Here is a 15,681-nt window from a genome sequence, read left to right on the forward strand (position 1 = left end):
TGGTGTATAATAGCCATTGCTGCTAATGCGCCAGTAAAATCATATACCCAACCAAACTACCTGGAATAGTATTAACTGTGGCTTTAAAACAATATGAATATTGTTTTAAAGCCACAGTTTTAATAGGCCTGACCAGTGATGGTAGTTTCTCTTTTGAGTAGAGTAATACTTAGGCTGTATATTTATTTCAAATCTCGCACAGTTTGCAAAGCATTTTTATATGTTTTTATTTATGTATCGTAGAGCTTTTTTTTTTTTTTTTTTTTTTTCATTTTGGACAGGAGAAAGTTTATTATGCAACAGGCATTGAAGTACAGTTGTTCCACTTTCTGGGATCATTCAAGGTAATAAAAATCATAAACAGTACAAACTGAAAATAACAAAAGTAATAATTAAATACCTTAATTAACTTAATTTATAACATAGCATGTTAACTTAATTTATAACTGATTACATTAATTAATATTAATAGCCTTGACTTTATTTGATATTAATCAGTTAGTAACATTGTTATTTAATAGTGAAATAATAACATTTTTGTTTATAGTCCAGATCAGACGAGTTTAATTATTTTGACAATGAATACAATCATTAACTGCATTTAGCAGTCATATGAAGGCTTGAACTGAGGTCTACTCAAAGCACATCTGCTTTTGCACCCCTGCACTGACTACTTGGCTACAGATTTAATTCGACAGATGTAATCTCTGAGTTCAGTTCACTCCCTTTCCCCCAGAATGTGCAGTTCATGCCAGTCATTCCCACAAAATTTTCTTTTTTAAATAGCATCTTTTATATATACACTGGTGTTCAAAGAAAGTGCATCACCTAGGAATTTCACATTTATAACCCTTTTTTGCGATGGTATGTTACATTAAGGATTAGCATCACAAATAGAAATATAAATAAAAGATATTAATAGTTAAAGCAAAGCTAAGTAATATTTGACAGGTGGTCTCAAAATATTTCAAAATGAGCATTTACAACCTTTATACAACAATTATGGCTGGAATGTTATCAGAATCCCCCAATTTGCTTCAGTTTATCATTTTAAACGGAAAACAAAATTGAAAATTTCACCAGGTGAAAACTAATATTTAGTTGAACCGCCTCTGGCCCTGATGACAGCAGCACCCTGTCAAGGCATTGACAAGATCAAGATCAATTTCTGAAGATAATCAACTGATAGTTTGTGGTTCCAAACACGAATTATGGTTTCCTGAAGTTCACGAAGGGTCTTTGGTTTCTTTCTGGCAACTGCAGATTCCACACTGCCAACAGTTCTCCATAGGATTCAGGTCTGGCCTGTTGTTTGCTGGCCAGCTAACAGTTGTAATGTACTATTCTTCCAACCATTTTTTCACCTGTAACAAATGTAAACACATTACTGTCAAACCTGTAATGCTAAAGTAACTACAGAAGTGCCTACTTATACTTTTCACCCGATGACAAGGAGCAGAGTCGTCCTGAAAGATGCAGTTACTTGGCAGGTTGAAATGGTCTCTGATGGTTGGCAGCAATTTGCCTTTCAATATAGCCACGTATCCATTGGCATTTACAGAACTTTTATAAACTGCAGGTGACCTACTCCGCGATATGAAATGCACCCCAATATCATTTGACTGGTAGGGAATTTCACTGTAGACACCATACAATCTGGATGGTATTCTTCACCAAGTCTATGGCAAATTGTTTGTCTCCCATCAGAGCCATGCAGGTTGAATTTCTTCACATCTGAGAAAATAACTGACTTACACTGCTCAGGGGTCCGTTTGACATGCTCCTTACACCAAATTAATCAGGCCTTTTTCATTTTTTTGTGAGGAAGGGCTTCTTCTTAGGACGACGGGCTAAAAGTCCATTTTTGACGAGTTGTCTTCTGACTGTTACTGCACTTGCTACCACTCCTGTATTTTCTTCCCAATCTCTTCAGCTCAAAGAAGCTTTACGGTTTTTAAGGCATAAGTACTTCAAAATGCATTCCTGTTTTAGTGTAGAGAATCGTTTGCGTCTGGTTCCTTTTTTCCTCTCAGCAGAACCAGTATTCTTCAGTTTGGAAAGAAATCTATTCACTGTCGACTGATTACAAGACAGTATAAGCAATATGACAGGAAGAATGTCCTCACGTAAAGCAGAGTGTCAACTGCATGTAACTCGCTATCCTGACACAAGCAAGGAATGACTAGCTCTTGCAGAGTGTGTTTATATAGCTGAATGTAACAGCCAATGCAATATTATGTCATTGCTTAAGCATGTCAATCTTATCTGATGCAATCTGTAAGAAATATTGCCATATACTTACGTTGTTTGGAAGACAATTACAATTTTAAGGAGTGATGCACTCTCTTTGAACACCAGTGTGCGTGTCCCACGCACGCACACACGTACTGGTGTTCTTATAAGTAGCATGTCTTAGTTTTGATAGTTTTTATTTTATTTATTTTTAGGACAATTGACTGGTTAAAAGCAATTAGTATATTATGCAGAATCAGTATTGTTTTTAATTAGTGTATAATAATGGCAGGTTGCATTTCTCATTTCTGTGGCTGGCTTCAGGAAATGAGCTAAAAGCAATTAAAATGTCTAATGCAGATCAGTTACATTGAGGCTTTAAAGGAAAGTCCTGAAATTCCAGCAAAATAAATTCTTTCCTCAACAGGGTTAAGAATAGCGCCTCGCTACAGCACAATATGAGTTAATTTTATTCCAAATTTGAAATCAATCTGCAGTTTAAGAGCTAAATCTTGGACAACCACAGACAGGCTTTTGCTTTCAATATTTACATTCAGAGTCCAATTACAAGGTGCTGAGAAGAGAGAGAGAGAGAGAGAGAGACCAACTTTCCAAGCATTAAGATCCTGTTTCTGATAAGCTAGGATTCTGTCCTGATTTACTGAATTTTTTTAAAGATAATGCCAGCTGCGCAGGAATAACAGATTATGCATTATTTGTTTTCACCAAATATCCTTAAAAACTGCTGTAGATTGTAACAAGCTGAAGTTATAAGGCAAACTTCAGTTTGCCATATAACTTGTTTAAATGTGGCAATGAAAAATCACACCAGGCAACTAAGTGCTTATTTTGTCCTGTGGACTGTGCTGCAACTAAACAAGTGATGTTTTTTTTTTTTTTTTCCCCCTTCATTCATTTTAACTCGCCCACAATACTGACATTAAAGAACTTTGCCTTGAAGGAATCATCAGTTTTTGCAGCAGTTGGGCTGAATGTTGTATTAATAATTTGTGGTCAGGCCTATACTAACCAAGGACTGTACTAAGATCTTCAAGTGATAGAAAAGCCATACTTTTTCATTGATTTAAAAAAAATCTTATGTACTGCATTTGTTTGAGTAGTATGAAAAACAATTTAATTAAAAATCATGATATTCTAGTGACTGAAGTTTGCTATCTATGAACTTTTAATTGTATTCATTATTTGTAAGCATGTGCATTCTGGAAGTGAATTGCGTTTGGTTTATATTCCTGTCATTAAGTGCCTTTGGGAGAAACATGGTGCTTGCTGATATTTCTTTGGCTTTGTACAACTAAAAAAGTTTAAATGTATGGATGTGAATACATAAACATCTCATTTATGTGCCAAAAAAAAAAAAAAAAAAACGAGAGTGATTTGTTGCAATTGAAACTCGGTATCTGGACAAACAAAATTTGCTATGAAGTTTTCTGTGAGATCTTTGAACAAGTCATGGAAATAATAAGCATATAGAATAAAATAAAATCTTTAATTGCAGCATGATATACATACAATTAGTCCTGTCATGGCGGTTGTGCCAGGAGTTTACAATACATATTTCCTAAAGAGATATACATGAGAAAAACATATATATGTTACGTAGATCCAGATTATTGGAAGGCAACAAGCAGGGTTCTACATTTTCAGTTCGACGAGGATCCCCTTCCTGTATTTTTTATTGTTGACCACTTTTTGGAGATCACCGTCGTTCGCTTGCAGTGAGGGCAGCATTTGCTTTGGCAGAAATCTGCCGGTTATGGTTTGCTAGCAGCCGTGCTGTGCTGAAGACTGGAGATGGGGGGGGAATGCGCCAAGAGCAGTGATCCCAGACGTTCAGCTCTGTAATTTACCGGTGGTCATCTTGATGGTGAACAGCAGCCTTCTTTCTCTGATGTAGGATTGGAGCCTGCAGTTGAAGGGCATCTGCTAACTGCATTGATCTGAGAGCTGGGGAAGATGGAGTTTGGTGTTAGCCCATTTTAGAAGCCAGAATTCGGCAGAGAATATCCTTTTAATGTTGGATTCAACAACCAAGGCCCATATCTCTGAAGCATACAGTATTATCGGGTATAGGTTTGCTATTATGTATCTTTTTACCATGTGTGTATCGTTGGTGTAGAGCAGCTGTTGTTTGGCAACCCAGCTTAGTGAGGTCAGCCTTGACTATATGAGGTTTATGTAATCGTTGAAGGATAACTTGGAGTCGAATCTTTGTGCGTTTGAACACTTGGAACTGAGGAGCTGAGCACAGGCTCCGACGTTGTTGGGCTGCCCTTTAGTGAAAAAAATTATTTGTGCTGATTTTAGGGGGTTAATTTGGAGGTTGAAAGTATTAAGATAGTCAGCCATGTCCTGTAGTTTGCTATTGATTTGCTGAGTAGTTTTGGCTGCTGAGTCAGATGGCGATATACTAGTTAAGGAGCTTGACATCATCAGCATTGTGATCCAATTGCATTTGTTGGCCACAAATGGCACCATGATTGCTGTGAAGAGAATGCCAGACAGGACCCATTGAGGCACACCAGCAGTTATGTGATGCATGATGGTCTTTGATCCGATCTTTAGCACAAGGGTTCTCTTGAATAGGAGAGATTCTAGGAATCGGAGAACATCGCCGCAAAAATTGAAGTAGTTTCGTAAGAGATTGAGTATATAGATGGCATCAAATGCAGAATGGATGTCAAGATATATAACTGACAATTCCTGTCTTTGTTCTAAGGCTTCTAAGAAGTGCTAGTGTGATTGTTTCAAGGTTAGTTATAGATGACCTTCCTGATATCCATAGTGTATTTGCTGAGGACTGTCACAGAGAATTTGATGGGTGATGGACGATAGTAGTGCTTTCTCCAGAATTTTTAGCAATACAGAGGTGCAAGCGATGGGCACATGTTGTCTTGGGAGAGTTGGTTGTTCATGCTTAGGAAGGGGCCAGACAGAGTACCTGTTCCACTGTGGTGGAAAGTAATGAACTTTGAGGCATGGTCTGTCATTATAGGTTGAGGAGTGAATTGATGATTAAGATGCTTAAGCATTTGATGATGAACCATCGTCACCGGTGGTTGCTGTGAGTGGGAGAGTGTTAATGGCCTGCATCAGTTGTTGCTTGGAAATTCGAATCGTAGTGAGATTATCGGTGGAATGAGAGTGGCTGAAGAGTGGTAGGTTAGGTAGAGCTGGAGGCTGCTTAGAAAATCTGGCAACGTAGTAGAGCCAGTCAACCGGGTCGATGTTGCTGGAAGAGCTAACCTTTTTTCTGTAGAATGGTTCCCCCCCCCCTTTTTTTTTAGAGTTATTTCGAGGTGCTTCTTAATTGCAGCTGATTTGTTTCTGTTGAATTCGGCCCTGTCTTTGGAGAATGCAATACAGTCTTGGATATTACCAGAAGCTTTCCATTTGGCATATAATGATTGTTTGTAGTGGAAACTTTGGTTGAGTTGGGGAGTCCACCATGGTCTGGAGTGCAGAGTGATGATGACTGTCTTAGCAGTGTGAAGGGCGATGGTATTGATCCATTTGGTCATTAGATCAATTGCGAGGCTCAGTTCACATCCATCTAAGATGTTCTGTGGGACTGTGGAGGCAGCACATTGTATTCAGAAATTTTGGGGCGATGACCTTTTGCATATAGTCTGTCGTGTTTATATTAGTGAACAATAATTGTGATTCTGCTCATCATGCTTACTGATTGTATTTAACCAGTTAGAATTATGTTCCTAAAAAAATTGTTGAAAGTAAGGGGAAAGCACAATATGATTATAGAACCAGTCAGAATTAATCTTGTGTTAAACTATAATGAATTACTGAGAATTCGGTTTAGATGCCCGAGTGTTTTCAAGCAGAAAATGCAGAAATCTAGTCTCATCAGTGTTATATACCTCGAGCCAAGCATAGTCCTTAGTGTCTTTTTTTTTTTTTTTTTTCTTTTTTCTTTTTTTTTTATCTCACTGAAAAAAGGCCCGGCACTCTCAGTAACAGCACTTAGTGATTATCCCTATGATCTTTTGTTGTTATTCCATATCTCTGATATTTTCAGCAGAGATATCGCATCCAGTGATATCTAGCACTAAAGTTCATGTGCTTTGCAGCCTTGAAGCTCAGTGTCATGACCTCATGTGTACTATGCAACCAACACTTGTTGCACTAATACCAGAACCACCAACATCAAACTTTATGGTAGCTTGAGATTTTTCTGCTCTTACAATGTTGGAAACTTTTTTTTTTTTTTTTTTGTACCCCATACTGCTTTACACATGCTAGCCATTGAAACACCGAACTCCATTCCTCAGTTAGTTCATTTATTAGAAGCACTCAGATTAACACTTCTTTTTTTTTTTTCACCACTATTCTTAGATTTCATTATGAATAAGAAAAATGAAATCAGGAAGTTTCACACTATAGTATATCATAGAAACTGTAGTACAATACTGTAATAGAAAACTTTTATACCACTCTTCTGACCCAAGTGCCAAGTAGTTCAAACAATTTATAGTGCTTTCTTCCTAAAATAAGTGTTAGTTTCACGTCCATTTCTCTCCTTTTTCTTTGTTATAGTCATAGTTATAGTCAGCGGCTTCTAGTTCAGGCAGTACATTAGCAATTAGTTTAGAAGTCGCCTCTCTGTGTTTTCTGTTTTTATTATTAACAACTCAAGTATTCTTTCCCACTACTGGTTAGCATTGCTACTGTTCCCATCTAATCTGATAAGATGGGAACAGTAGCAATCATAAGATGTTCCCATCTTATCTGAATTCCTTTTTAATTGTTGAAATTAAGGCATTCACTTTGGGAAAAGAAACTTGTTCCATTTAAGCAACTATGAAGTCTTTATACCACACAAGTGATGGACATTTTTGGATAGATAAAGACTGATGGTCACAAAAGACTTGTATTACTGTCTTCAGGCTTGATGCACTGAGGATTTGGTGACCCTCATTATTTACCATGTAAATCAATGCCAAACACCAAGTTCACAACACATCTGATGTTAAATTGGAAAGAACCAAATACATTTGTCATAGACTTTTTTTCACTATTTAAAAGCTTGCATTCCTGAACTCTGGCAGATTTCAGAAATGTAATGTTTTCCCGACTGTTGACTCAACTGACAGCTGTATACTTGATATCTCTGGAGAAATCTGATGAAGTCCTTATTCCTTAACTTGGCAAGTGGTATATTTGCTGAGATGAAATCCTTTTACAAGTATGTACAAGTCTTTACTGAATTCACCATGCTGGTCCAGGTTTCTTTAACACTTCGTCGTCGCTATGTATCTCTCAGATACATGCGTCACATTTTTCTTTGTTTCTTGGAACAAGATATAGCAGTGCACCTGTGCTTCTCAATAGCTTAATTTGTTGCTTTTCAGAAGCATTGGAATTGTTTAATTTTCCACATCTTTTGGTTTTGATTCAGTCTGCTGTTTGTATCTGTGAAATACAGTGCAACCATCCATGTAAGTGGTACTGTGTTACTTTTGGTGGATTGCTTAGACCCAATTAATGCAAATGATGCCGAAATTATTCATGCCCTGCTGTTTCTGAGGATGTAAGTGATGAAAGCATTGATGATGGGACAGAATCCAATGAGGATTACTTTGAAACAAGAGAAGACAACTTGGAGAGTGCACAAGATGCTATGCCAGAGGAGGAAGGTTGCAACGAAGAGGACAACACTGACAGTTTTTTTCATAGCAAAGGATAAATCAGCAAAGTGGTGGAAAGTAGAGATCAACAAAAATTCGGTGCACATCTCAAAATCTAACAAAATTGCTTGGAGTTATTGGTCATGCGAGAAACGCCAGTGCACCCCCCAAAGCATGGAACTGCCTTATTACAGACAAAATTTTAGATGAAATTGTTGAATGCACAAATCGGTATATTCAAACTGTTTAGTCAAACCACATCTGGGAAAGAGATGCCAAATTTATAGACAAAATTAAGATGAAAGCTTTCATCGGCCTTCTTTATTTAGCTGGGGAACTGACGGAAATGGTATTGAAAAATTTTGCTTAGTAATGAACCAGAGATGCTTCAAGTTCCTCATCAGGTGTATAAGATTCGATGATTGAGAAACCAGGGATGATAAAAGAAAACAAGATCGCCTCGCCCCATAGGAGATTTTCACTGAATTTGTGGAAAACTGTAGGACGTGTTACTCTCCAGATCAGAATCTAACTATTGATGAGGAATTAGAGGCCTTCAAAGGAAAATGAGGTTTCAAACAGTATATTCCTTCAAAGCCCAACAAATATGGACTAAAAATATATGCCTTAGTAGATGCTATTGTGCTGTACTCTTACAATCTTTAAATATACGCAGGGAAGCAACCCGTAGGTCCGAACCAAATCAGCAATACACCAGCTGATGTCAAAAGACTGGCAGAACCCATACATGGGACTGGATGGAACGTTACAGTGGATAATTGGTTTACTATTGTCAGTTTAGTTTTGGAACTCAGAAAAAGGAAACTCTTACATTTGAACCATAAAAAAGAACAAACCGAACTCCCAGTTGCATTTGTGTTAGCCAAGAACCGACCTGAAAAATCAAGTTTATGGCTTCATGGAAGAGGAAACAATTGTTTCTTATGTACCAAAGAAATCAAAGAATGTCATCTTGATTTCCTCCTTGCATTTTGATGATGCTATTGACTGTGAAATAGGTGGGCAGCTGAAACCAGAAATTGTAACATTTTATAGTGCACTGGGACTGGATGGAACATTACAGCAGATAATTAGTTTACTAATGTCAATTTAGTTTTGGAACTCAGAAAAAGGAAACTCTTACGTTTGAACCATGAAAAAGAACAAACCGAACTCCCAGTCACGTTTGTGTCAGCCAAGAACCGTCTGGAATAGATACTATGGATGACTTACAATGTGATGCGAGTGTGTGTAGACATTTGCTGATGGTGATTTCTACTCTGTGCTAAATGGCGAAATCAATGCACAAGTGATCTACATGGGAAATTAAAGAAGTAAAAAGCTGCAAACTTCCCTTCAGTCATGTCAAGTTACAGAATGCTGAGCCTTCTACAAATGCAGAACGGGAGAGAGATTGCAAGCGGTGCACTAATTGTTGGCAAGCAACAAAGAGAACCAGATTGGCATTCTTGCATAAATTGTAAGCAATGCCTTTGCTTAGAGCATGCAGAAATTATTTGTGCAACATGCTCTAAAAAAGCAATGTTTCGTGAACAAGATTAAAAAATTTTTTATACAAAAAAAATTTATGCAAAAAGAAAAATTTCTTAATGTATAAACTCTTGCATATGTTATTTGTGAATAAACTAGGGTGATTTTTAAAGATAGTCTTAGAATTTTTTGATATGAAATCTAGTATGTATCTGAGAGATACATTGCGACCAACTATGTTCGTTTTTCTGATGCGTCCAATGAATGGTTAATGTTGTTTATGTAGCAAATTACGGTAATTCATGTGCCTGTGCTAACATTCAAAGATGCAGCTGAAATTGATATTTGACTATCTCATGACATTTACAAAATAGAATTTTTCTGTCTGTAGAGAACTTGCCAGAGTAATGCCCATAGTGAATTTAAAGTTAATTAATCTGGAAGGTGAAGAAAGATATTTCGGCAGTTAAAAGTAAAGGCACGGGTTTTAAATTCAGAAGGGGAGGACTGACAGCTTAAGGTGCTATAAGGCATCTGTAAACTGAGTGGATTACTGAAGAATGACAAATGTATTTGAATTATGGAATACTTTTGAAGCAAAAATCAGAGAGGTCATGAATGCATACATACCCTTAACAAAATGTTGCAGGAGGAGGAGAATGCTGAAATGGATGGCTGGTGCAAATAGACAGCACAAAACGATAGCATGGGACAGTTACAGAGGGATGAGAAGTACTGACGCCTACAACAGGTACAAGTTGATCTGTAATAGTACCACAAATAAGGTCAGGTAGGCCAAGGCTGTGTATGAGAAAGCAAAGAATGGGGACAAGGAATTTTTCGTGTATGTGAATACAAGGAAGAAAAAAGTGAATCATGGCATCCATGTACACTGGGTGTGGAGAAGTTAGACAACCCAGCTGATGTATTAGATCAGGGTTTCCTATGGTCCGTGGCCCGGTACCTGTCCATGAAAAGAAAATACTGGTCTGCAAACAACTTATTTGAAATGTACCTACATAAAACAATAAATTTACTGAGAAAAAATGTAATAAAATACTAAATACTCAGTTATACTAAAAATAAATTTAATGTTTTTATAATTTATTAAATTTAATTTATATATATGATGCCTCTAGGTGACTGCTCTTAACAAAAAAAAAAACCCAGTGACTGATGCACTCGTGAATTTTGTTATGCCATGTAATTAGCAGCACGTATACGTACATCTTGTGCCTGAGGTGACGAACTGTGTCACAGAGTAGTAAGATAGGTTACTACTCTGTGGCCTGTGCCATCTCTGACTTATGAACCAAGCCGCAGTCAGTGAGAACCCGACGAGCGGAGTGTACGTGCCTATTGGATCTTATTCCTTTTCGGTGCTGTCGCCTGTGAAGTGATAAATTTAATCCATAGTGTTACACATTTTCTTTAAAATAAATATTTATATAAACATCCTGTCATTTTTAATATGGATTAGTGGCTGAAGAAATTCCACCTAACAAGTCAAGTGATGGGCAGACTGACAGCATGGAAAAGAAATCAAAAAGCTCTTGGATAAGGCAGTATTATGAAAATTATTTAAAATTTGGTTTTATCTGCAATAACCACATGCCATTGCACATTATTTGTTTTGAAACTTTGTCAAATGAATGCATGAAACCATTGAAACTGAAAGGGCACTTGGATTGTGTGCAACCAGAATACTCAAATAAGCCAAAGGAATTTTTCATTAATAAGAAAAATGAATATATTTCAACTAGAAAAACTTGTAAAGACAGATTCCGTGAGTGTTGCAATGAAGATTTGGTTATGGCTTCGTGTGAAATTGCAAAACTAATATCTGGGACAGGATACCCTCATACTATTGGTGAAAAGTTAATACTTCCTGCACTAAAAGTAATTACATCTCACCTTTATAATAAGAAAAAATAGCTGCATTTACTCTCCTTATTTATGGCCTTAGTTGCTAATGATCCTAAAAACCAAAAAACTCTCCTTATCAAATAATGTGGTGAAGAGTAGTATTGTGGAAACGGCAAATAATATTGAAGAAACTCTCATAAAGCTCATTCAAAGCTGTCATTTTTTTTTTACTTTACAAGTGGATTAAAGTAGAGACATAGCAGATAATGCCAATTTCATGTGCGTTGTAAGGTATGATATTAAGGCACGTCAGTGATTTTTTTTTTTTTTTGGTTTGTAAACCCCTACCAATGAGAACAATGGCTGAAGAACTATTTAAATTAACCAATAATTATGTAACTCAAAGTGGAATTGATTGGAACAAATGCATCGAATTGAGTTGCGATGCCGCCCAGCCAATGGCAGGTTCCCATACGGGACTTTTTCCGAGGGTCCATTCACAATCTGGGGCCCCAGATTGTGAATGGGTGCATTGTTAGTATTCACAGAGAATTATAGCTATGGGTGGGCTGCAAAAAAAAAAAAAAAAAACTGCAAACACTGGTCCGCACTTGTAAAAGTTTGGGAAACCTGTATTAGATGAACTGAACAGGCACTTTGCATCTGTCTTTACTGACGAAAGACCGTGCTGAGAAGAGCTATATTAAATTAGTGATGTCGTAATTATGATGGTTGTTTATTAGAAAAACTTTTTTGAGCATAAAGGCAAGTAAAGTTCCCTGGCATATACTCTGTGGTTTTGAGGGAGAGTGCAAGGGTGTGTATTGAATCATTAAATTAATTAATTAATTATAAAGGCATTGTTGGATTGGAGAAGTGCCAATAGATAAAAGCAGTTCTAAGGGCGAAGTTAGTAATCTTGGCCAGTTAGTCTGACTTCAGTGGTAGGAAAATCTTAGTAGTTGTCATTAAGAATGCAATCCAGGGACATTTATATACTTATGGCATTCTGAAGGACACATACCTTTGTTAAGAGTAAAAAAAAAAGTAAAAGTAAAGTGCAGCCATTATCAACCCACTGCAGGATGGAAGCCTCAACAATTCATGCTTAGTAGGCTATTTTGACAGTTACTCATGAGCCAGATTTAGGAAAAAATTTCGACATAGTTTATTTGGAATTTAGTAAAGCATTTGACTCAGGCTCGCGTGGGAGGTTACTGTATAAACTTGAACAGGTTGGGATTGCTGGTAAGATTCTAAGGTGGGTGGTAGATGGCTGCAGGGCAGAAGGCAGAGGGTTGTAAACAATGGATATTCTTCAGATTGGTTTAACATCAACAGTGGGGTCCCTCAAGGTTCGTGGACCACTGTTGTTTCTCTTTCATAAATGTCATCAATGAAGGGATAGAAGGCGCGATGTCAAAATTTGTTGATAATGTAAGCATTGGCAGAGCCATTAATGATCAGTGCTGAGCAGAATTCCTACAGGATGACTTGAGGAGACAACAAAGGTGGTCACAGAAGTGGCAGCTATATGCTGCTAAATGCAAGGTCTTACAATAGGGGAATAGCAACCCATAAATAAATTATACATTTTGATGGGGTTGAATAACAGTGGAAAGGGATCTGAGAGTTACAGTATGGGCTGATATGACGTTTTGTAAAGGGTAAACAGACAACCAGGGTACCTCCGTAGCCAGGTGGGAAGGAGCAGCAGTGTGTAGCACACTCTTCTTGATTAGACCGGGGTTCGAGCCCGTCACCACCAGATACGGAGGATGCGGAAACGTCAGGGAATGACCACCGCATATCCCGGAGCAATACGGCCTTAGTTGCTGATACTCCTAAAAACCAAATAACAAACAAACAGGCAACCAGGAAAGCCCGTGGTGTCCTATTGATGATTTATTGCTATTCTGTAGAGCTAGGGAGGTCATAAGGTTATTCTAAGACTACATTTGGAATATTGTGTTTTAAGTATGGAGACCTCTTTGGAAAAAGACAAAATTCTTGAAAGGGTCCAAAGATGGGGGCAACTTGTGAGAATGGCAGGACAACGACTATGAGGTAAGACTCCGATTATGTGATTATGTAGGGTACAGAGCTTGGCAACTAGGTACCTCCGAGGTGACATGATTGTCATTTATAAGACTCTGAGAAGAGTTAATCAAATGAATGAAGGGGAATTATCATTGTTATAAAGAATTCCAGAAATTGGGGTCATAAATTCAAATTACAAGGGTTGAAGTTTAGATTTGGTGATCCCAGGTAGTTGAGGATGACAGTTGGAATAAATTCAGAGTTCAACTGGATACGTTGGAGGAGGAAGCATGTAATTTGTGATCTCGTCTCTTTAGGCATTATTATGAAAGCAGTTGTTGCTGAGGTAGTAGACAAAACTGAATCAGGACTAGATGAAAAAAATTTTATATGGAATAGGAGAAAAAGTTTAAAAGCTTGTCATTATTACAAATGGTTGTTCATTGTTTTTTTTTTTTTTTTTTTGCAATAAAAGGTGTGTAAAGCAGCATACTTAGAATATGAGTTATACACATCCTTTTAAAAATATCGTTTAAAGTATTCCAATTTTTTTTTTTTTTTTTTTTTTCTTTCATAGAAATTTTCACTGATTATTTTCTGTAACAGTATTTCTTAAACTTGGGACTGTGGTCCTTAGAGAAGTCAAAAAAGGGTTTTTTTTTTTTTTGGTGAGGTGGAGCCGTCAGTTGTTCCAGTTTGCCTTTTTTAAAAATGAAGCAGGCATTTATTATGCTTTTAGTTGTTGTTTATTTGCAAGTGGTTATATAACATCTGTGGAATCCTTCAGTTCCAAAGGACCCATCGGAAATCAATGTCATGTTATCTTCATTATCACAATACTGTTATTAACATGACCATGTGTAGAACTTTGTATATGTGCAGGGTGTTATTTTGCAAACAGGATTTCTCTTGTTCAATGATTTTCATGGTTCACTTAAACAATCCACATACAATACTGATTTAGTGGACATTCAAGGTGTTAGCAGTGTGCAGGTTTCATAGTTTTTATTATTACAAAAAATTAAAATTTTTTTTAAATATAAATAATGGAATTCTGTGTTACATTACTTTTTCCTTGCTACTTGTATTATTTTCTGCATAACAGGAAAGAGTACCTCAGGAAAATTTCCTATATTACAGATCTCCATGAAACCTTTAATTTAAAAGTAACATCTAAATAAAGAATTATGTTAGTATCTGTATAAAGAAATAAATAAAATAAAAGTTTATTATGTATTTTCTGAGGGAAAAATAAAGTTTTCTGATTTACATAATGTTCTATTATTTCAAATAAGTTAGAACACAATTGCTTTTCTTTATTGATTTTCTTAATTTTTAAAACATTTAATAAAAGTTTTAACATTAATATAAACTGATTAACTTAAACTATTTTTTTAAATTAATATAATGAAGGAAATAATCAGCAAATTTCTGACTATCCTGAAAATTTTGTGAGTGGCAGATTGTTTGTGCAACTTTGTATATTTTTGAAAAAAAAATTAAATTGTTTAAACCATATTGACCAAACTCAGAATACTGCTGGGTAAAATGTGAAAAACTCCCTTGCATATGGATTTTTGTTAAAAGAATGCCAAAGTTTCCTAACATTCTGAAATATTTCAGCAAAGTCAAATTTCAAAATTATTTAAACATAAAACATTCAAAACAACTGAGCAACTGTGGCTTTTATGGAATACATCACAAAAGTCACATTGCTGACCACAGGTCAGTTATCTGCAATGTGGCACCTGTCATGTCAATTCAACAATCAATGCTTAAAGTCTGACAGGGAGCTCAAATGATTTTATAATAACAGAAGCAAGTGGAGGAGAAATTAAGTTAACATAAGAAAGGCACGTGGCACGGATGGGATCTATCCAGTTATATTAAGGGAGGCAGCAAAGGAGTTTTCAAACACAGTCATAATTATGAGAGCAACTTTACATTCAGGGGAGGAAACCCACAGACTGGAGAAGTGCAATCCCCAATTCACAAAATATGATCGAAGGGTGTTGTTTAGTATGGTTTTAGAAGCATCAACTGTCACCTTGCTCTGTGTGTATTGCACGTTCTGAGATCGATTTTCTGTTTGCAGGACGAAAAACCCTGGTTTCTTGGAGAAAAAACCATGCTACCCTCCCCTGAGACTGACTAACTCAGCCACATTGTGAAAAAGGACCATGAAAATTCCATCATCAACCGGACCCAAACCCAGGTCTTTTCCACACAGTGTGGGGAGGACAGCGATTACTAACAGTGCGACCCATGAGGGCTCAAAGAGTGATGAGCAATTACAGACCTAGTGTAACTTCTGTTCTGTGAAGCAATGCAGCAATGTCTAAACAAGAATAATTATAGTTCAGACACAGCATGGTTAGAGGAAATCTTGCCT

The 15,681-nt window shown here is 36.7% G+C and overlaps 1 protein-coding gene across 1 annotated transcript in view; it reads left to right on the plus strand.

Moving 5' to 3' along the window:
- The window catches only part of LOC150084829 (uncharacterized), a 97,781-nt gene extending 83,311 nt beyond the window's left edge, over window positions 1-14,470 (plus strand). The window contains exons 4-5 of the mRNA XM_090376365.1: window positions 282-344; window positions 14,395-14,470. Of these exons, the coding sequence (XP_090232491.1) occupies window positions 282-344; window positions 14,395-14,470 (139 nt within the window). The remainder of the gene's footprint in view (window positions 1-281; window positions 345-14,394) is intronic.
- The last annotated feature ends 1,211 nt before the right edge of the window (window positions 14,471-15,681 follow it).

This window comes from Mastigoproctus giganteus, chromosome 6, assembly GCF_048544385.1.
Source record: "Mastigoproctus giganteus isolate SK-2022 chromosome 6, ASM4854438v1, whole genome shotgun sequence".
Lineage (NCBI taxonomy): Eukaryota > Metazoa > Arthropoda > Arachnida > Uropygi > Thelyphonidae > Mastigoproctus > Mastigoproctus giganteus.